Below are 22,433 nucleotides of genomic sequence, written 5' to 3'. Positions count from 1 at the left end.
TCTGTGAGATGCCGTGGCTCTTGGGGCAGGTGCCCACACCGCTGAGTCAGAGCGGGAGCAGTGGGTCCCCGAGGGGAAGGTGCTGGGGAACCCCGAGGCCACTGGGGCCCCTTCTCCAGCTCTTCTGATCTGGTCGCTATGCAACCTATTCTTAAATCGTGTTTTTTATTTTTATTTTTCGCGGGTTTCTTTTTTTTAAGATTTTATTTATTTATTTTCGAGAGGGGAATGGAAGGAGAAAGAGAGGGAGAGAAACATCAGTGTGTGGTTGCCTCTTGCACACCCCCTACTGGGGACCTGGCCTGCAACCCAGGCATGTGCCCTGGCCAGGAATCGAACCGGTGACCCTTTGGTTCACAGGCCGGCACTCAGTCCACTGAGCCACACCGGCTGGGGCAAATCTTGTTTTTTAAAGACTGTTTTACTGCCCTGGCTGGTGTAGTTCAGTGGATTGAGCGGGGGCCTGTGAATCAATGGGTCACAGTTCAATTCCCGGTCAGGGCACATGCCTGGATTGTGGGCCAGGTCCCCAGTAGGGGACAAGTGAGAGGCAACCACACCTTGATGTTTCTCTCCCTCCCTCTCTTTCCCTTCCCCTCTCTCTAAAAATAAATAAACTCCTTTAAAAAAAAAAAAAAAGACTTTTACTAAGAGAAAAAGAGGATTCAAATGAAGGGGATGTTTGCCGTGTCCACGGGAGGCTGGAGGTGCACTCACTGTTCAAACACTGCTGCTGAGTGAACGAAGCAGGAGACCGCTGGTGTCCCAGGTGTCGAGTGGCACCACCTTTCTCAGCCGGTTGGAGGTGCGAGGAGGGGGTGTTTGCATGCGTGTTTCTGAGCCCCCCACCTGCCCCCTTCTTTGCAGAGAGCCCTTTCTGAGCTGTTGCTACAGGTGGGTTGAGTCTCCTTGTGGGCGGCCTGCTGTCAGTTAGGTCTTTGTCATACAGTTAGCAGCTTGTTGATAACTGGTCAGCTCAGATACCGGACGGCCCGCTGGCCACCTAGTGCCCTGATCTGACCAGGGCCGACTCCTCCAAGGCGGAGGCCTTGGGCTCACATATGCATGTGGCACGGTGGCCCGGCAGCCGGCCGGCATTGGCACGTTAGCTCGTGGGCCTCTGCCGTAGAGAAAACCAGGCCACCGGTTTGGGAGCCCAGAGCTGACTGTGAGGCCAGTCACCTGGAGTGCGCTGGTCCCACCCCTGCTCCCAGGGCCCCGGCCAGCGGCTGCTGGTGGCATGGCTGCCCTGGCCACACACCGTTTGCTTCGTGTCTCTCGGTCACTGATATCACTGTAGCCACCTTGCTCGCAGCGCCTCAGTTTCCCACGAGTGTTCCCTGCGGGGCAGTGAGTCCCATGTGGTGTGACAGGAAGTAGCTCTCTCTGGAGCCTCCGTTGGCGATGCCATCACGGGTACTGGTCTGGGGGTGTTTGCGTCTCTCCTGTCCCCGTGCACAGCACAGGGAAACAGGATGGGCACCGGTTTGGGCCCCAGTGAAAGCAGAGGGGACGTGAGGTCGGTGGGTGGGGGGGCGCCTGGTCGGCACAGCGGACCACGGGGTGGCCTGAGCGCAGCGTCGCGTGGTCCCCGCTACTTCGATACACTGGGGAGTTTCTGCTGCGCGGTGCCTCCCCCTCATTCGCCTCTGTGCCTCACGCAGCGCTCTTCCCCCGCAGGTGCACCTTCCGCTTCCCCAGCACGGCCATCAAGATCCAGTTCACAGCGCTGTTCCAGCAGGAGGAGGCCCCGGCCTCGCCCCTGCGGCCGCTCTACCCGCAGATCTCCCCGCTGAGGATCCACATTCCGGAGCCGGACCTGCGCGGCTTGGTCAGCCCCGTCCCCTCGCCGACGGGCACCATCAGGTGAGCAGCCCTGCCCCACACCCTGGGGCGCTTGCCACCCGGCTCCTCTCCAACCCTGCTGCCCGGGCACAAGCAGTCTGAGCTAGAGGAAAATGATGCAGACGTCCAGCGTCCTACGATGTCTGATGTGTTTCTGCCGCAGTGCGTGCGAGTGGGAATTTTGAAAGTATCTGAAGTGCATCAGGGCACCTGAGTCCTCAAACAGGTCTCTGGAGAGTTCTCTGTCCGAGGGGTCACTACCCACTTCGTCACTTTGCCGGTTAGGCACTTTGAACCTTGGGGCCTCTGAAAGCAAGAGTGGGCCTTGTTTTTCAGGACACTGAAAATATTTGGAAGCAGTATTTCTATGCCAGGACCTGCTGAACTGTGTGGGAACTCTTTGTGAAGTTTTAGAAATTGATCTAGATTTTGAAGAAAGGAAAGCCCCCAAACTTTCTCACCCTTGGGGTATGCCGCCGTAGCCTTGGGGGCGCTGCACCAGTGCTCCGAGGACCCCCCGCCCCCCAGCCTCCACAGCAGTCCCCTGCCGCCCGCCCCCCCTCACAGCGTGGAAGACATGTTTTGCGGGGCAAAACTCCATCCATTTAAGCTGGTTTGCTGCTTCGCCAGAGACGTGTTAAGACACGACTGGCTGCTTTTCCTTTTCTGCATGTGTGGCCCTGACACCACCGTGGCCACACGGTGACGGCACCTCGGCTCCTGCCACTGCCCAGGTGTGTCCAGCAGGGCCAGGGCATCAGGGTCAGCCCAGTGGGGCGGACACGGCGCACCTGTCCGGGGGTCTCGGATTCCCGGGCACGTCAGTGAGCCACACTTGCAGACCCACTGTGCTGGCAGCGAGTTTCGCTGTCCCTCTGTGTCACGAGGCACCAGACCCATCCCTTGCTCAGAGCCCTCCTCGGGGGTCCCTGTGTCTCCCCCTTTCCAGGGTCACAGTTGGAACCACATGCCACGTACTCTCTGTGATAATCAGTGTGTCGCCTGCGCCTTCGTTTCCTGCCCAGGACGTGTTGCTTACGCGCTGGGAGCTGCTTGCGTAGTCGTTTGGACAGGGGCCGGTTGAGCGGGTGTCTTTCTTCTGCAGAGAGCAGGTTCAGGGTGGCACTGAACATGGCCGACACCCCAAGTCTGGGGTCCAAGTGCAGTCGGTGGGAGGCCTGGGGACAAGTCCCTGCAGCCTCGCCGGGCTTGGCCTTTGTGGTCGGTGAGGCCGCGCTCTGCCCTTCGCTGCCGCCAGCACCCGTGAAGTTTCACCCTGGTTGCGATGATGATAAGCGAGCAGCTCCCTGGAGCCCTCGCTGCAGCCCCCATAGACGGTTTCTCCCTGAGCTCGTTTCGGGTTTCTAGTGGTGGCTCTGTTCTGAAACCCAGAATTCAGCGTGTGTTCTCACTGTTTCTCAGACATCTGGTGTGAGTCTCGTGTGAAACACGATCGCTGTGAAAACGCTCCTCCACTCACCTATGCGCGCACTACTCACACGTGTGTGCACCATTCACACGTGTGACAACTACACGTAGTGAGGCCAGTCTGGCGGTTCCCCCAAGGATTAAACAGTGTCACCCTGTGACCCCCCGTGCACTGGTCCTGCGGTCCCCGGGAAAGCGGGGGACCTCGGGGCTCATGGCCACATTATTTGTCATAGCCCCAAAGTGGAGACAGCCCAGGTGTCTCTCAGCTAATGAGCAGTCACTAAAACAGGGTCCACCCCACAGGGGTGTGGCTCAGCCGTAAAAGCCGCGCCTAGTGTGGGCGTTCCTGGTGAGTGTCCCACTGTGTGGAGGGGACCGGGCGCGGACACCCACATCCCTGCTCCACAGGTGTGAAACCTGCAGCCCAGACAGCCCTGTAGGGACAGAAAGTTGGTGATTGGCCACCGCGGCAGCGGGCTTCAAGGGGGCCACTGCGGCTGTCACGGGCTTCTTCCTGCGTGGTGACAACATCTGGACTTCGATGGCCGTGGTGGTCACACCGCTCTGGGGACGCACTGACACCACGGCGCTGTGCAACCGGGGTGTGGTGTGTGTAACTACGTCTTGGTGAAGCCGAGGGGGACATCGCACCGACCTGTCACCCAGCAGCCCCTGAGAGCCCCTGCAGGGACGTCACCACTGTGTCACCAGCTGGGCCAGGCACTCTCCACACCCCAGGACAACCATGGCGGGTGGTGGCCAGCCTCAGACAGGGCGGGATTATTAACAGTGATTTGTCATCCAGCCTAGTAGGTGCTTTTCAGGAAGGAAAGTGTGTGGGTTTGTCCCAGGAGAGCTTTTCGTAAAGTGAGTGTATTTCCCAGTCACGTCCAATAGACATAGGACCCACCTGGTGAAGACACTTGAGCTCTGGGGGTGAAGTTGCATTGGGTGGGGGGGGTTGTTTTTGCTGAGCGGAACCAGCGGTGTTGTCGCGGGCAGTGGGACCGCCCAGGCTGCCCTCGGTTGATATTTAACTTGCTCTTGGGGCTGGAGGGGGTCAGGGGTGGCGCTGTCCGCTCCGCCCAGCAGGGACTGGCTTCTTGTTTTTGTTTGGTAAGATATTTGCGGAGCAAGTAGTGCCTTTGGGACAGGCTTTCTCACGCGAGGGCCTTTAATCCAGTGTCGCAGGGGAGGGTCCCTGTGGATACCTGTTTGTCTTCCTGCTGGGGAATTCAGCAGAGTGTCGCAGAAACCTCAGAGGCCCCTGAGGTTTCCCTGCCAGGACCCTTTGCATCGGAGGGAGGGGCCCGAGTATTGTTTACAAACAGCCTGGCCGCCCTTCCTGCCTCTGGGGTTCTCTGCAGAGACAGAGGCAGGCCGTGCCAGCTGGGAGCTGCGGGGCAGGAGAAGGTCCCGAGGAAGCGGCCCTGGTGGGGTACCCTGGCACCCCGCAGCCGCCCAGCAGCCGGGCCCTTTCTAAGAACGCAGGCCACGGCCCCTCCTCCCGTCTGTCTCCTAATTTGGTGTGGCTGTGCCCTGCGCGCCCCATTGGCCAGCTCAGTCCCTGCAGTTTGGAGACCTTGGTTTGGGTTGGTTTCCTTCCTGCAGCCGGTTTTCACCTGCACTTGCCCTGAGCCCGTCTTCTCCAGTATTTTGGGAGGGGCTGTGCCCGTAAGAACCTTCTCCCCCACAGCCCCGCCCTGCCCTCCTGACCCAGCCGCCTCGCACCCCGCCCTCGGTGATCTTGGTGTTTGTTTTTTGGTTTGTTGTTGTTGTTTGCTTCCCCTGCATTGCCAGGCCCGGGCGTGTGCCTGTGTGGTGGGGTTTTTCCTCTTTTTTTCACCGTGAGGTACTCCACGCAGAAAATGAATGAACTTTCTTTGAAATAAATTCTGCTGTCTTAAGCTGTGTTTTGTTGACTTTTTTTTTTTCCATTTTGTAAAGAAGTAAGTGATGTTTATAGGAAAGAAGAAATTGGTTAATCATTTCCTGGGTATGGCAAACACTGAAAAGAGCTCCTCCGGGCCAGTTTCAAGAAAACTGCTGCAATTAACGGAGAAAAGGCGCATCACAGAAGGAGAGTGACCAGGTTTCACTCCTAAGAGCAACATTTTAGAAGCTGTTTAAAAAAGCTTTTCTTGATACTTCTAACACAGAGATCAAAAGGGGACGTGACCTGCTTGCTGAAACCTGGCAAAGGTTAGCAGGGCACGAAACGGAACACGGAGCCACTGACTCCGCTGTCCCAGCTGCGTGTGATCACAACCTCCGACACTCGGCTGCTGGAGAAAACTCCGCCCTGGCTCTGTTTATTTTGCTTTGCGATGTCACCTTGCCCTGGAGTTTGGAGGTCGTCAGATCTGCATTATAAGTGCTTTTGCTCCCTGGCTGGTGTGGCTCAGTAGACTGAGTGCAGGCCTGCGAGGCAAAGGGTCGCCAGTTCGATTCCCAGTCAGGGCACAGGCCTGGGTTTGCGGCCAGGTCCCCATGGGGGACATGCAAGAGGCAACCACACATTGATGTTTTTCTCCTTCTCTCCCTCCCTTCCCCTCTCAAACAAAAAAAAAATTTTTAAGTGCTTTTGTGTTTCTGGCCAACGCAGGGTTCTTCCTGAAGGCTGCAGTCCAGGCTGTGTTCTCAGCCTGACCGCACACAGGCACCTCTGCCGGCCCGTCTAAGGGCCCCCACGCGTGGGTCACCAGGGGGCCCTTTCTTTCCTCCCCTGTAGCTGTGGCCACACAGCCCCAGCCTCTCCCACCCCCTCCCCCACCCGGCCCCTTTTCCCTCCGAAAACTCCAGAGAAGCACAAATCGGTCCGTCCCCACAGAAAGGCGGTTCTGCTGTGTCCTTTATGTCCCCTCCGCCTGGTCCCGGCCAGCGTGCTATTCGGCTCTGAACCGTAGCGAGGAAGTGGGGTGGCGCTTGTACACGTGTCTGTGGCAGTGCTGCGGGAAGGAGTACCCCAGTTCCGGGCACGTCTCAGGGGCCCTTTGAAGGTGGTTGCTGTTTTCCTGGGTGTGCCCGCTGGGCAACGCCCAGCCTGTGTGGGCACATGGCTGCCCCGTGAGCCCCTCCCAGGCCACACCTCCGGGAGGCCGGAGGCGCCCTCCTAAGCCTGCAGGAGGGTGGGCCCACACCTCAGGTGCACATGCCGGGTGAGGTCCCAGCTGAAGCATCGCAAATACTAGACGTGCATCGCACACGTGTCCAACAGGCCGAGCTCGTGGTGCGCCCTCCCCAGTGGTTCTCCAAGCGCTGGCCACAGCTCAGCCAGGCGCCATTCCCTGCCCCCTGCCCACCCCGGGGAGATGCGTGGAGCGCCCGTCATCCTGCAGCTCCGTGCTGCCCCCTCCCTCCGTGTCTTGGTGCCTTTCTGTGTTGCTGCGTGTCGGTGGCTGCTAAGTGGCCCATCTCATGGATGTGCCTCATGCGGTCCCTACCGCGGTGCGTGTGGGCCACACCCTGGTCCTCCTCTTTCAAGCCGGACTTGATTGCCTTCCCACAAGTCAGCGGCAGGTCGGACATCTGACACCGCCCCAGAAATGTCAGCATTTTACACCAAGAATTCTCAGATTCGGTTCTGTTGTTTAAAACGTGCCCTGCAGGGTCAGGAGCCGCGTGATATCAAGGTCCGCGATGACGGCATCTGCCCCGAGGTAAGGCCCAGGGTGCTGAGGCCAGGAGCTCAGCCCACGCCCTGGTCTTTCCAGCAGCCCTGCCTCACGGGTCAGGAAACGGAGGCGCGGAGCAGCCGAGCGTGGGGCTAGCCGGTGCGGCAGGGACAGTGAGTGATGGTTTATTTCACTCCTGGTTTCAAAAAATCTGTTTTGATTGTTTTTATCAAAGTAATGTGTGCACATGGTTAAGAATTCAACTGATTTCCCCAGAATTCTGATGACAGAATGGCAGTCCCCTGGCCACACCCTGCCGGTCCCCACTTGGACAGGCCCCCCAGCTTCTCACGTCTGCGTCACACACGCACACCTCTCCCGGTTTCTCGGGGTTACGCGTGTTTTACATTGACCTCCACTGTGGAAATTCAAGGGGTGGACTTGGCCCCCATCCCCTCCCCAGCAAAATTCCACCAGAATCTTGTTGGCTGCGTTAGAGCTCCCTTTTCCTCGGTGTAACCGTCTGCTGTGCTAAGAACTGGTGGCTTGGTTACTGTTGCGATTCCTCAGCGTGACCTTCTAGCAGTCGGTGTTCACCACCCTTTTGCCCGCTGGTGCTCTGGCCTGTGCTCCCAGAGGTGGTGTGACCCCGTTCTGTGCTCAGTTAGGTCTGCATGTCCCTAAGACTGGCACACCCCACCCTCTGCCCAGAGTGAAGGTCCGTCACTCGCACCTTTGCTGGAAGACCTTCGTCCTCTGGAGTTCAGGCCTCTGCGTCGCACTGGCCCAGGTGGCACCTGGGGCCCTGGAAGGCCCTTTTCCTTGGCCCCAGAGTGTTTGCTTTCCCCATCTGTCCCTTTGTTTATTAGAGAACACCCTCTTATCATTTCTTGAAGATGGGACCAGAGAGGTAAATTTTTAATTGACCAGGCTCGTAAATTACTATTCTCCATTCACACCGAACAGGTGATTTTACTGTGCAGAGAAGTCATTTACATCATTTTTGTAGCTTCGGGTGCTGCTGTTAAGAAGTTAACGCTCTCCTGACCCCTGACCCTTCCTACACAGTGTTCCCCGGACAAGTTCAGACTCCCGTGGGTCCACGGTGCAGGGCGTCTCCACGGTGGGCTCGCGAGGGGCCGCTGCCACCCTGTGTGCTGTCATTCTGTTCCAACATTGCAAACAAGGTGCAGACATCGCCAGGGGTGTCTCGGACAGTCACAGAAGTCACGTTCTAGGTCTGGGCTGTCCCAGGGCCAACGTGCGTGTGTCCTAGCAGGACAGGGCCCCAGCCCAGAGTGGCTGCTAGCAGGACAGGCCAGCCTTGAGGGGCTGCCACTCAAGACCCGAAACAGAAAGCTGACTTCAGATCATCTCTCCTAAAAGGGGGATCGGCGACCGCCAGCTCAACATGCGTGTGCGTCCTCACGTCCACCTTGTGTCTGCAGTCGGGGGGGGGGGGGGGGAGGCATCTGAGTCACGTGACATCCAGTACTGCTTCATTGCCCCCGAATTCAGACTTCCCACACCCCCGGGCAGTTAGGGGTCCCCCTGAGGGGAGCAGTTCTTTGCTTAAGGCGGGCGCCCCAGGGGAGCCCAGCACATCTTCCCTCTCGTCCCCTCAGGGACACGTGTGCGTGACCACACTCTAAGGTGGCCTTCCTGTCGCTGACAGCCAGGGAGTGCGAGCGCAGCTGGGTGAAGCTCCTCCACGCCCGAGGCCGGGCTCCGAATCGAATGCTGACAGCTCTGAGACGCCTGGCCCGCATGGCACGTGGCCTGCGCCCTTCCCCTGACCGGGAGGTGTGGGGCCAGGGCAGTGGTGCCAGGCCGGCCCCGTGAGCCAGCCCACAGGGACACTGAATGAGAGTTATTGAGAAGCCAGCTGCTCTGAAGCCAGGAAGGCCATGTGTGCAGCGGCACATCCCTGGGACGACACAGGCTGCCCTGCTCTGTCCCCTGGGAGCCAGCTCCACGGCCTGTGCCGTCCTTCTGTGGGGAGGGCTCCATCGGAGCTCATTCTAGGGGGGCAGCCTTCTCTCTGCATTTTGCCTTCTGAGGTTTGGACTTGAACTCTCTCTGACCTTTGACAGCAGTGCAGCAGGGGGGCGGAGGGGGCAGGCAGCACAGCGTAAGCCAGCCCAGGAGCTGCTGTGCCCCTCTCCACCTGTCGGGCCCTTCCACCTTCCACCGGCTAAGACCCGCAGGGCCCCTGGTTGCACCTGAGTCCGCCTCCAGGAGGGTGACGTGTTTCTGGGGGACAGTGTCCGGCCACATGCTCCAGAGGAAGGCCCGGAGTTTGGTCCAGGAAGAGTGTTGTCAGTGTTTGGCTGGAGCGGCTGAGCAGTCTGCAGCCCCTCACAGAGTATCTTCGCAATATGGGGGGGAAGAGCCCCCACATCAGGCTACGTGTCCACCAGCCCCAGCTGCGTGCTGCTGCTGGTGGCACTGGGTTCCCCAGTGGATGCACTGCAAATGCCTGAGTGTGTGACCGTCACCTGCAGGCCCCCCTCCCCTCCTGCCTCACTTCAGAAGCTTGCGCCTTGTGTGCCTGGCTCAGAACTAAACCCCGGGAAGGCCGCTTTCGCTGCTTCGCACCCCGCGAGCCGGACTGTGACGGTGGCCAGTTGCCTGCACTGGCAGAGCACACCCCTCTGCCGCATTTGGGGCTCCAGTGGAGGAAAGAACGGGTTCCCAAATAAGCGTCCTTAAAACTGATTGGCTTACGCAGCGATTCATCCCCAGAAAGGCATTCCAGCAGTGGGTGAGTTTCTCATTCACATCCATCGCCAAGCTGTTCTCGGTCACAGGATTGTATTCTTTTGTTCACCTTCCTCCCTCAGCAGCGATGTCTCAAGCCCCCCACTCCCACCCCACAGGGCACACAGCCCCCATCTGACGTGCAAACTGGGGCTGCCCTCCTGGGCCCGGGACAACGACGGCTCTGGGGTGCACGCGTCCAGGAAAGGAACAGGGTCACATTTGAGCTGCAGCTGTGGAGGGTGTGGGGGGTGTCTTGTTATTTGGACAGCAGGGGAGGGAAGGCTGAGTCCGGATGGTGTGGGGGAGGGGTTCCCTTGGAGGCCCTCACACAGGCCAGTGACCTCGGGGCCCTGGGCAGCTTGCCACAGGGCACTTTGTACCTGCTTTTGTTGGTTTTCTCTGAATAGTTTGTAATAGAATGAATTTTAGAGCCAGTATTCTGATGTGGTTTGATAAGCAAAGTGCACCGTGTTAGCAAGAGGAAACCGGCCGGAGCCCATGACCCACGGGCCGGCGGAGCAGGCCTGGTAACCACGGTGCCCACAGAGCCCTGGGCTTCAGGTGGGAGCAGCCTTGGAGGAGTAGCGAGAGGTGTTTCAGCCATGTGTTTGGTTACAATTTCAGCCTGGGATTGTCTCAGCAGCCCAGGAGAGAGTGAGGAAGCCCGGCACCTTCCCTCCTGAGGTTTTCATCCAGCCGGTACCCAGTTCTGACCTTTGCTGAGGGCGCCCCCGTGTGGACAAGTGAGCACAGGACAGTACCCGCCCTGCCGCCAGGCCACCTGGTTGGGGCAGCAACTGGTCCATCCTTTATCAAGGGATGGTGCCCTGTCATGGTAACAGAGAACGGGGAAACTGTCGTTAACCTCTGCCATCCGGGCAGGTCCTGTGTCCTACACCATGCCCTGTGCTTCGGGATCTTGACTTAGGGCGTGTCCTTTCTCTCCGCAGTGTTCCCAACTCCTGCCCAGCAAGTCCACGCGGAGCCGGGTCCTCCGGCTACCGATTCGTCCAGAACGTAACCTCGGACCTGCAGCTGGCCGCAGAGTTCGCCGCGAAGGCCGCCTCGGAGCAGCAGGCAGATGCGTCCGGAGGAGACAGCCCCAAGGTCTCAGCCCTCACAGCCTGGGGGCCATGTCACTGGGCACCGGGTGGGGCCTCCAGCTCCCGCAGAGGCCAGGCCGCTCCCCTCCCTGCGCGCCCCTGCGCATCGCTCACTTGCTGGTGGCGCCTCTGCGCTGCGGCCACCCTGCTTCCTTGCTGTTTCTCCTCGTCTTGTCTGCTGTTGACCAGACGGCCTCGGGGCTTTAATTACAGCTTCTGAGAGGAGCAGCAGTTTGTCAGTTCATGCTCCTCTGACAGCTTTAGAAGTATATTCCTGTGAAACTTACTGTTACTGACTTTCGAGGTGTAATTTATGTGAACCCAATGCACTCATTTTAAGTGTATACACTTGACCCTTAAACAACACAGGGGTTGAGGGTACTGAGCCCCTGCACAGTCGGAAATCTGTGTAACTTTATTTATTTACTTATTTATTTATGCTCAGTCCCTTCACCTTCTTCACCCACGCCCCAACCCCTCCCCTCTGAGCCTGTCAGTTCTCTAGGAGTCTGTTTCTACTCTGTTAGTTCATTTTGTTCATTAGACCACGTAGGAGTGAAATCGTGGTGAGTTTTAAAACCAGTTTGTAGAGGAGGTGAGAAATTCCAGAACACATCACGATGAAACCCTCACTTCCCTTCTCATGGGGCAGAAGCAGCTCTTCCTCCGTTAAACAAGCGCATTGCTGGCCCCCCACCCTCCTGCACAGGACACTGGGTCTGGTGTAAGCAGACTCGCCATCGACCTCTTGTCCTCACCAACGCTTTGTCCACTGGGAGGGGACACGTGGGCGGGTTGGACGTGGGGCCGTGCCTGGGGTCCCACACGCTGCCTGCTCCCCGCAGGACGAGTCGAAGCCGCCGTACTCCTACGCCCAGCTGATCGTGCAGGCCATCTCCTCTGCGCAGGACCGGCAGCTAACACTAAGCGGGATCTACGCCCACATCACCAAGCATTACCCCTACTACAGGACGGCCGACAAGGGCTGGCAGGTGAGGCCTGCACCCCTCCTGGGGCCCCAGCTCCAAGGCAGCTTGCTCAGGAAGGAGGGGCACAGGTGTTCGGCTAAAGTGGGCTGCACCCGGCATTCCCAGGCCCCGCCTCCGAGCTGCAGAACTGTGAGGACGGCCGTGCCTGCCTCCTTTCATCCACGTGCTCTACGTGTCACAGTCACATTGCTTTCGGTTGTGCACACGTGCAAACTGTGGGTGTGGGATCACATGACCTTCGTCCTCGTGGGCAGAGCCAGCGAGTCCCACGCATCTGTCTACCTGTCTCCGTCGCTTCTTTCCCGTTGGCCAGCGGGCTCTGTGCAGGTTTTGACCTGGGCGCGCTCCTCAACCATGGCTTCTCTTTCTGTCCTGCTCTTTCTATAAAGAACAGTAGCGATGCTGACCTGAGTCGCCTTTGCACTTCCCCACGAGACAGGTAACCTGGCCAGCCCGCAGGAGCCCTCACTGGCACGAACCCCAGGCTCCGGTCACCTCCGGTCTTGGTCATGGTGCTCTGCCGCGGGGCAGGCAGGGTTTCTTTTCTGGTTTACCATTGACCAATGACTGTCTCTGCTTGCCTGCAGAATTCTATTCGACACAACCTCTCCTTGAACCGCTATTTCATTAAAGTGCCCCGTTCCCAGGAAGAGCCTGGGAAGGGGTCTTTCTGGCGAATAGACCCTGCCTCAGAAGCCAAGCTGGTGGAGCAGGCCTTCCGGAAACGGAGGCAGAGAGGCGTCTCCTGCTTCCGCACCCCCTTCGGTCCTCTGTCGTCCAGGTGAGCCCAACCTCCCCAGGTGGCCATGCTGGGGGTGCTCACACTGCCCAGCCCCTGTGCCATGGGTGTAGCTTGCAGGTGGAGGGTGGGAGGGGCTCGGAGAACAGTGCTGCCTGCATTCCACCCTCTTTGCTGTGGATTCATGGGGGGAGGGGAGGGCGGGGGGAGGGGTCTGTGCCGGTCCCACAATAGCTCGCACCGTTACCAGGAAGGTGCGGCCGCTTTCCTAGGGGACACCTGGTCCCTTCAGGGAGTGAACGCTCGGGATCACGGCTTTGTCTGGAGCTACACGGTGCTTCCCGGGGCTGGGCTTCCCTACTGGGCTGCCATCGGGGTTGTCCTGTGGCGGGTGCTACCCCACTGCGTCCGCGTCCGTGCTAGAAGCCCCTCCCCATCGTGAGGACAGGAGGCATGGGGGCGGGGGCGGGGCCACTCGTCTCGCGGCGCCCTTCAGTGGCCTTTCGTCGCTCTACGTCCCTCGTCATGGGCACTCACGTCCGTGGTCCCTTCTCCCCGCATTTAGGAGTGCTCCGGCCTCACCCACCCACCCTGGGCTGATGTCCCCTCGCTCTAGTGGCCTGCAGACTCCAGAGTGCCTGTCTCGGGAGGGCTCCCCCATTCCTCACGACCCCGACTTTGGGTCAAAGTTAGCTTCTGTTCCAGAGTATCGGTATTCCCAAAGCGCACCCGGTAAGAGTGGTTTTGTCCCTGTGTCTGCTGGGGGGTGTGCGGGGAGCCCGCTGACGGCGCCCCTTCTCCGTGCAGGCTCTCCCGTCAGCGCCCAGCCGGTCATCATGGCCGTGCCACCCCGGCCTCCCAGTTTAGTGGCCAAGCCCGTGGCCTACATGCCAGCATCTATAGTGACGGCTCAGCAGCCCTCTGGCCACGCGATCCACGTCGTGCAGCAGGCCCCCCCTGTCACCATGCTCAGGGTGGTCACCTCCTCCGCCAGCTCCGCCAATGGGTACATCCTCGCCAGCCAGGCCGCAGCGGGCGGTGCCCACGAAGCAGCGGGCACAGCCGTGTTGGACCTGGGCAGTGAGGCCAGAGGTAAGGAGCCATGTGGTCCCTTGGCTGGGCCACCGGAAGGCAGGCTGTCACCCTGGGTCTTGGGGGTTATGGACCCCAGTGTCAGGGCACGGGCTGTCTCTGGAGCCGATGGCTCTCAGCCTCCGGCCCCTCCTCTCAGCTGCGTGTTTCTCAGGGAGTCTGTCCTTTGGAATTAGCACTGCGCATCCTCCGAGACAGTTTCCCCTGTGAGTCAGCACTTCGGGTGCTCAGAGCCCCGGGTCACACTGAGTTGGGTAGAGGGGCTGCCTGAAACTGGGGTCCAGAGGATGAGTCCTCTCAAGCCCTCAGTGAGAAGCCCTTAGAAATCATTTAAAGTAAAAAATAGTTACAAGGTCCTAAACTAGAAACCTGGGTCCCAGGTCCAACAGGTAGGGCCTGACAGGTCAGCCAGCACAGTGAGGCCCAGCAGGACCCCGCGGTGGAAGCAGCACCTCCACTGTCCCTCCCCCCACCCCCGCTGGGATCTCAGGGTCACGTCTGACACCATGCATCTGGGTAGCTCTAAATGCAAATCATTTCACTCAAATTAATGTATTTTATTTCCTGGATTACATCAGGTCTGGATAAAGTTGAAGATATTTGAACTTTGTCTAAAACCCTCCGTGGCGGGGGGGGGGGGGGGGGGGGGGTTCTTCCGTCTGTCAGTGCTGAAAGGCCCCAGCTCGCTGTCCCCATGGACAGCTCTCTGTCTGCCGCAGGCGCGTGGGGCCCTCACGCATACTCTTCCCATAGGCACGGAGGAGAAGCCCACCATTGCGTTCGCCACCATCCCCGCCGCCAGCCGAGTCATCCAGACTGTGGCCAGCCAGATGGCCCCAGGGGTCCCTGGACACACGGTCACCATCCTGCAGCCAGCAGCCCCCGTGAGCATCGGACAGCACCACCTTCCTGTCCGGGCCGTCACCCAGAACGGCAAGCATGCTGTCCCCACGAACAGCTTAGCCAGCAGCGCTTATGGTGAGGCCCACTGACCTCCGCACCCTCGTTAAGCTCAGGGTTCAGCCCGTAGCCCCTGCAGCAGGGGGATGGGTTCCCAGTTAGTCCCGCCAGCCGTCAGCACCATCCCCCTGCAGAGCAGCGGCACTGTGGTGACAGTCTGGGCCACGTCCCCGTCACAGAGCTCACTCCTGGCCCAGCGAGACCAGAGGTCCAGGGGGGACATCCAACAGCTCCCAGCAGGGATGGGGGCTGGCAGGTGGGAGGGGTTCAGTTCTCAGTGGGATGGTTCAGGACAGGCAGCGTTTGCTAATGATCTGCCAAAGGTTAGGGCCCCACAGAGAAGTGAGGGAGAGGGGACGCTGGAAGAGACCAGGGACGGTGTGCCCCGTGGGCAGAGAGAGGATGGGGGTCAGGGAGAGGTGGCTCACAGGAGTCCAGCCCCAGAAAGGAAGGCCGGCTGCGGTGGGAGCTGGTGGGCACTGGCACCGCCAGGGCTGCCAGCAGCTGTGGCCCGAGGCACCAGGGCAACTGGGGAGCGGGCTCCTGTGTCTGGACCATCGGCGTCAGTCCCGACCAGCTTCCCAACCCAAGTCTCCTTTCCTCTTCCGCCAGCCCTCACGAGCCCCCTGCAGCTCCTCGCGGCCCAGGCTAGCTCGTCAACACCAGTGGTGGTCACTCGGGTGTGCGAGGTGGGGTCCGAGGAGCCAGCAGCAGCCGCCTCCGCTGCCGCCGCCACCGCCACTGCCACTGCTGTCCCAGCCGCCGCCACCACCACCACTTCTGCCTCCTCCACCGGGGAGCCCGAAGTCAAAAGGCCTCGGCTGGAGGAGCCCAGTGGGACTGGGACCGCGCAGGCCGGGGTGATCACAGCTGCCGGCCCCCAGGGGTCCGGGACCGGGGAGTGACGGCACCCACTGAGGTGGAGTGGGACGCACACCCAAAGGAGTTGTGCAGCTGGACCACGATGGCCAACATCGCTGCCACTTGGGACCGTGGCGAGAAAGCCCCAGGCTGCTGAAGCACGGTGCCACCCGGACAGGACAGCCCGTCCACCTGCTCCCGCACTCGCCCGCCCTGCCGTCTGTCCCCCACCCCTGCTGTGGTCGGCACAGAAACACATAAACACGTTCAGACAGCCGACTGTATGGTTCTGGGGCTCTTTGTTTCCCTCCCTGAGCACTGTTCGCCCCCCAGGCCCCCCGGCCATGAGCAGCAGCCTGCGCCCTGGCGACCCCACAGACAGAGGCCCCCCCAAAGGGAGGGCAGGGCAGCCACCCCCACCACTGTCTGCTGTGGACTGGAACCAGCACGGGAAAGGCGGGTGCAGTCGGACTTCTGACTCTTCATGGCGTCTACTCCCTAAAGTAGGGACCCAGGAAGTATGGGACTGGCGTTACCAGGGAGGGCCAGGGGGTCAGTTTGGCCTTGGACTCTTGAGTGGTTCTTGTTTGGTTGCAACATGGCCTCAGCTTCACCTACATCTGAGACTGTCTCTGAGGCTCCCACCCGGAGGCCGGTGGCCACTGTGGGCCTTGCTGCCCGCAGCACCCTGGCGAGGCGAACCCGCCGCCCTGTCTGCTCACTTCAGGGGAGCTTGCTGGCTTCCCGGATCGGCACTTGAGGCAGAAAGGTGTGGAGGGCACGTCAGATCTGCAGCACCCCGCCCTCGGCCTCTCGCCCTCTGTGCTCCCGCACCTGCGTCGCCAACGGCTAGCCCTGCGCTTTCTGTGGTCTTGACACCCAGCGCCAACAGCCACCCTGCACACCCTGCACAGAGCAGAACCACTCTCTGCCGCTTCACCAAGTCGTCTTAACCACCCGCAGGCACCGGGGGCTTGGGGTCGGTCAGCATGGGGCCACCATGCCCCCTCGCCCGGCTCTGACTGCCACAGCACGGCCTGTGTGCACCGGGGAGAGCCGAGGGCAGCGTGCTGCGGGTGGGGGCACTGGCCTCCCTGGTGAGGGAGCAGCCGGGGCAGGGGGTGAGCCTGAGCCGTCTGGGTCACTGTCCAGTGTGGGGTCGGCCTGGCCTCTCGGCTGCTCTTGGAGAACATTCTCAGGAAAGGCGAGGGAGCCTCTGGGAGGAGGCGCTGGTCCCGCTGCGGTGGACACGTCTAGAAACAGCAAACGCAGAGCTTCGGAAGTCCCGGCAGGCCAGCCTCCTCCTCAGCAAAGCCTGCCTGGCCTTAGCCTCCATCTTCACCAGCAGGCTGCCTGCCCTTCCCGAGCCCCAAGCCCCAAGAGCAGCTCGGCCTCTGCAGTCACCCAAGAGGACCAGCCGGCTGTCTCCCCAGCTGGGACCTGGTGGGCAGGTGTTGGCTGAGGAGGAGGGGAGCCATGGGGCGTGATCTCAAGGCAGTGTGGGGAAGACAGGCGTAGATGCCAGGTGCCCTGCTCCTGCAGAGCCGGTCAGATGGCGGCGTGGGCGTGACCAGCTCCAGCTCGGCCGCAGGGTCCCCACGCCCACCATCACCAGACGCTGCGGACCAGTGCAGAGCGTCCCCTGCCTGGACTGATCAGGCGTTTCTATGGCACTAACCCTTCCGTGGGAAATAAGCTCTCCTGTGAAGTCCGGGCCGTCTCAGACAGACAGGATGCAGACAGCCGGTGTGCGGCCTCGGGTGCAGCCACCGCCTCCGGTGACACAGAGTCATGCTCCATTCCACGGTGACATCTCCCGTGTTTCCTATAAACTCTACCACGTGTCTTGGTGTGTGTGCGCGTGGCGTGAGCGAGCGCAAGCTGGGCCAAGGCAGGCATCCTGCCTCCCAGCCCCAGGCCTCACCATGAGGGTCCGCAACAAGGGGTCCCTGTCACTTTGTTATTGTTTAATCTAGGGGACTCGTTTGCTCTCGTGCCGCCAGGACCACCACAGGCTTGCCTCCTCGGGGCGCAGCATCGTCCACAGAGACAGATGGGGCCACGGGCAGCTTGTTACCCAATCTGGTGTCAGGGTGTGGCTCCGGCCCCTTGGTTTCCTGACTTTTGAGGTGTTTTTTCTGCCCGTTTTCACTGATGACCCCACGCTACGGCCAGAAGTGCAGGGAGGAGGGGGGAGAGGTGGGTGAGTGGAACCGGGGGGAGCACAGGGTTCCGCTGGGCGTTGTTCTGCCACGTGGTGGCTCCATTCCTGCTGGGACCAAGACAGGACCCTGTGGGCTCGGCACCCACATCAGGCAGGGTGGGGACAGGAGGCCGAGGCCCTGGGGAACCACAGCCACTGAGCCCTGGACGGTTGGAGGCCCCGGAATGGCCAGTGCCCGAGGAGGTGCTGCTTGGCACAGCCAGAGAGGTTGCCTGGGGCCCTCAGAGCCTGGCAACCTGTGAGCTGCCACGAGCGTGGGCTGTGGAGGGCGGGTGACCCCAGCCAAGGTCGGGGCAGCGAAAGGTCAATTCTGGCACGATCCTGAGTCACTGCAGCCTCAGGGTCTGAGAGCCTTCTCTTTGGTCACCCAGGGGCTGAGTCTGGGAAAAGAGAGAGGCTGGCCGCAGAGCGCTGGCATGGCCCTGGGGCCCTGCTGCTGCAGCCCCCGCAAAATCACTCACACGTGCCCCGCGCAGGGCCTGCTGGCCGGCTGGCAAGTCGCCCGGCACCGAGTGCAGAAAAACACACTCTGCACAGGGAGGAAGTCACCGAATAAGTCACGTAAGCAGTTGAGCATTTCCCACCAAGACAATGTAGTGTGGCGTTGAGCGTGACAGGCTTGTCCCTGGGAGCACACCTCTGTGTCTTCCCTCCACGCGTGAGCTCTCCCAGAACGCTCGGCCCTGGGAGGGGCTCAGACCGCACCTGCCCGCCCCCCGCCCCTTCACGGGCTGCAGTGCGCTCCCACCCTGCTCTCCCGTTCTCCCTCCAGGGGTCTGCTTAGCTCCTGTCTGGGGGTTGCTGTTTGTTTTCTATCTGTGTTTCAGAACCTAGCTAACCGGGAAAAGGTGGGAAGGGTTTCTGCGTCACTACAGTGAGGACTCTGTGGTTGTTGGCCGGGGGGGGGGGACTGGGTTTGCAGGTCCCTGTCTGCCTCCCTGGTCCTGGCGAAAGATCGGCTGAGGTCACCGGGTCTTTCCGCTGATACTGTCATTTCTTCTTAGAAGGCCCCCCTCTGCAGAGGGTACTGCAGGACCCCGCTCTCTGTGGGCAGAGCCCTTTCATCGGGAGTTCAGCGTCCAAAAGGAGGAGGAAGGTTGCGCTTGGCTCGGGGGTTGGTTTTCTCACCGAGACCGAGAGCAGAACTTCCGGGAAAAATGGAGACTTCTGAACGTGTGGACAGGCCGGAGAGGGGGTTTCCCAGAGCTCAGTGCCCGGGCGTCCGTCAGTACAGTCGGTGCAGGTGAATGACCTGTTTTTCTCCAAAAGCTTCAAATTCTGCTTTGCCCTTGAGTGACGCCGGGGGTGAAGGACTGTCACCGTCTCGGGGTTCACACCCATAGCCGGCCTCTGCACCCCCGGCCCCCCGAGAACAGCTCCCCCAGACACACCTCAGGGCGCCATGCACGTAAGCTGCCTCCGTTCTGATGCTGGATAAACAGTGCACTACTTGCTCTAGAATAAGTTACCAAAAAATGAATGTGAGGCTCCACCAGGGATAAGAGCCAGAGCAGCTGACCGAAGCCCCGGGCACACACCGGGTCGCTGCAGGGGGGGCCCCCGTCGGCCTTCCCAGGAAGCGTTCCCTGCAGCCCCTCCGCAATACCTCTGCCCAGAAGTGACCCTCTGCACTCAGAATAACTCACATCGCTCAGATGTGCTGCTATGAGACCCGAGTGATCTGCAGGCGGCCAGTGGGTGGTGGCTCGGGCGAGGGCAGGACTCGGCCGGTTTCTGTCCATTCTTTCCAGATTGTTCTCCTGTGTTTCTCACATCCCTTTCATTTTAAAAGTTCCTTTCCTGAGGCCTTGTTTTCCACGGTAGGGTTTTTAAAGCGCTCAGGACGCGGCTCTGGCCCCATGCTCACAGCTCGGGGGGTTGGCACACAACCTCTGCCTCCTGCCTTTCTGTTTCACGCCAAAGCTGCTGCCTTTGGTGTCGAGGGAGGGGCTGGATCGGTGCTGGCGGGGGGCCTCAGTGGCACCACAGGCCCTGTGGGGTGGTAGGCAGCACCATCCCCGCCCCCTGGCTGGTGGCTGGGTCTGCGTCTGCCCTGGCCATGAGGGGCCCCGGAGCACTGCCGTCCTCTCCAGAACTGCTGCTGCTTCCTCTGCCCTCCCTGCCACCTGACCCAGGGTGACAGCCACTTCAAGAGTGGGATTTGGGGATACAACCCCAAGCACTTCCTCAGAACTGAAATAAGAAATAGGCTCATTTCACTGTTCAGAGAAAATGGTTTTAGTCTTAAGTTAAAAAGGAAGGTGGGTCACTTGCTGAGCTGTCTCTGTATGCCGTAGGCTTCGCAGGCCTGTTTGGGGGTACCTCTGTTGAGAGTCCTCTCTGGCCCAGTCTCAGACCCCCTCCCCCTGGCTCGACTGTGGCTCGTCTCGGCTGTAGCTTGGCTCTACAGCCAGGAGGCCATCCCTCCCCATGCCTGCAGGACCATGTCTGCAGGAAGGCCGACTGAGTTGGGACCCCGGGCATCACCAGGGGTGCTGCCTGACATGGGGCTGCACTGACTTCCCATAGGGGTCGTGAGAAGGTTCTGGGGACACAAAGCAACTAAACAGCATTGAGAGGTCAGAAGGACTCACTTCTCCAAGGCTGACGAGCCTCGCCAAGCTGCCATCACACTCGGGATGTCTGTACCAGCTGCTGTGGGAGCTGAGCCCTGGGCGTTCAGCTCCAGCTCATTAGTGATAGGAGGCCCTCCTGCAGGTGACCTTCGTCAGGTGGAGCTCTAGGGTCTTGCTGAGGTTCTGCTGCCATAGGGACGAGCATCTGTCTGCCTTTTTCCGCAGGGCTGAAGGGAAAATCTCCTTGAATTCATGAGCCTCGGGGTCATCCTGATGCTGGTGTTGGCTGCTCACTCTCTCAGAACTAGGGGAGCGGTCACTTCATCTCGCGGCACCTCTCTCCCCGGGGGGGAGACCCGCCTGCTTGTCATTCTGGTAGCCATTGGGAAAGTGGGAGGCAGCAAACATGCTCCCCTGCTTTGGTTGACCAGGTGCTGCTGGCTACACAGGACCCCCTGTGTCCCCACGAGCAGGCGGCTTCAGGTCACCTTCCCCAGGTTCCAGTCACCACGTCGCCTCTGAGGGTGACCAGAGAGTTACTCTCACCTTTCTGCCCCGACCCAGTTATTTTGAGTCCAAATAGAATTGGAAGAATTCTGGTTCTTCATTCCTGACTCGGGAAGCTTTTCTGGGATAGCCTGCTAATTTGATTCATCCACACATTTACTGATGGTAGACTCTGTGTCAGAAATCACGAGCAGTGAAGTGGAGGGCCGGCCAGGCCGGAGAGCAGCCTAGCAGTGGGGCCTGCCACGTGGCTCGGTATCATAAGGAACGTGCTCATCACGGGAAGATTCTACCGGCAACAGACAGGCCTTGTTCGGCAGGGCTGCGTCCTGGAGCCCGAGGCACACCGTGCCCCGGCGCCTGCACAGAGTTGAGCCAGAAGGAGGTCTGACTCTGAAAAGGACTTTTCTCCCTGCAAGGCCTGACAGGTAATACACTGAGCCTGTGGCCTCAATCTCTCAGCCTCCCCATTTTGGGTTAACTGGTCCAGGTTTTTTTTTAATCAGTAAAAATGGGATTTAAACTCAAAACATTTTAAGCTTGGCCCTTCCCTCCTTCCTGGTGCATCTTAATTTACTCAGCTCAAGTTCTGTCAGGATTGGGCGGGGGGCAGCAGGCGGCCGGGAGACAGAGTACACCCAGCCTCTCTCAGAGCAGCCAGGTTCAGACCCAGCAGCTCAGTGTACGTGAGGGGGCACCGAACCCAACACTGAGATTTTTTTTTTTTTTCATATCAGACTGCTAATTCTCCTGTAAAGGTAATTGGGGGTGGGGGGTGCTGTTAGGACTGTGTATGTGTGTGCGAGCGTGTGTAATTTTTTTTTTTACAGTGGCTGTCTAAAGTGTTTTTTACAATACGTTTAATAATCAATGCTTTAAGAATATCAGTGGTATCCTATAAAGTGGAAATTTAGGTTCTCAAGCCTTGGGTGTGAAGATGAGATCATGCCGTGATGTTTCACTACCTGTGAGCAAAGTCTGGTCTGGGAAACCCGGGAAGGTGTGCAGACACCCTGCTTCGGTGGCAGGAAGCCAGCACTACCTTCTGCAAGACAGACCCACCCACGGCGGCTGGGCCAGCCTGCGTTTCCATTTCTAATGGGATACAGTATTTTTTTAATAAGGAGCCATACTTTTTTTTAAAAGTTTGAGATATGAATGTGATTTCTAATTATATCAGACATTAATGTTTAAAGATATAACAAAGTTTAAAATTTCTACCTTTTGTTTTTCATTTATTTTAACTGTTCTTTTATCTTATTAAATTGTTGTATGTGGATGGGGAAGTTTTGTTTCTCCTCTTAGCATTTGTTTCTATAACCAGAAATAAAATTATATATTAAAGCAATGACAGCCGGGCTAAGCATGGTCTTTGTGGGTGAGCGGCTGCCTCGGGACAGACACAGATGGGCAAACAGCCCCCCTCGGCTGCCCAACCAGCGGCTCGCCCCGGGAAAGAGGCAGATTGACAGAGGATGTGATCTGGGGAGGTGCCTGTAAGGTCCAGGACTCGCAGGAGGTCCCTGAAGATCAACCTGCAGCTCCAGGGACGTGGATGAACCAGGGGAGCCTCCCCTGCTCCCAGACGCGCACAGCTGCCCACAGCTGCCTCAGTGGGCCCTCGCTCCCACCAGAAGCAGACCTGCGCAGATGTGGGCCTCCCTGTCCCTTTATGCATGTTGTTCCAGGTAGTGAGGTGGCCAGGCAAGGACTCTGCAGTCGGACAGCC

General features: G+C 59.6%; 1 protein-coding gene across 2 annotated transcripts in view; it reads left to right on the top strand.

Annotated features, from left to right (window-relative positions):
* FOXK1 (forkhead box K1) overlaps positions 1-18,106 on the top strand; it is a 48,608-nt gene extending 30,502 nt beyond the window's left edge. For both annotated transcript variants that reach the window (XM_053926094.2, XM_053926095.2), the window contains 8 exons: positions 1,681-1,866; positions 10,604-10,760; positions 11,602-11,748; positions 12,333-12,526; positions 13,050-13,216; positions 13,292-13,576; positions 14,330-14,554; positions 15,149-18,106. In XM_053926094.2, the coding sequence (XP_053782069.1) occupies positions 1,681-1,866; positions 10,604-10,760; positions 11,602-11,748; positions 12,333-12,526; positions 13,050-13,216; positions 13,292-13,576; positions 14,330-14,554; positions 15,149-15,441 (1,654 nt within the window). In that variant the 3' untranslated portion in view covers positions 15,442-18,106. The remainder of the gene's footprint in view (positions 1-1,680; positions 1,867-10,603; positions 10,761-11,601; positions 11,749-12,332; positions 12,527-13,049; positions 13,217-13,291; positions 13,577-14,329; positions 14,555-15,148) is intronic.
* Positions 18,107-22,433: the final 4,327 nt, after the last annotated feature.

Source organism: Desmodus rotundus, chromosome 6, assembly GCF_022682495.2.
Source record: "Desmodus rotundus isolate HL8 chromosome 6, HLdesRot8A.1, whole genome shotgun sequence".
Lineage (NCBI taxonomy): Eukaryota > Metazoa > Chordata > Mammalia > Chiroptera > Phyllostomidae > Desmodus > Desmodus rotundus.
This window is presented reverse-complemented; position numbering and strand designations above follow the sequence as displayed.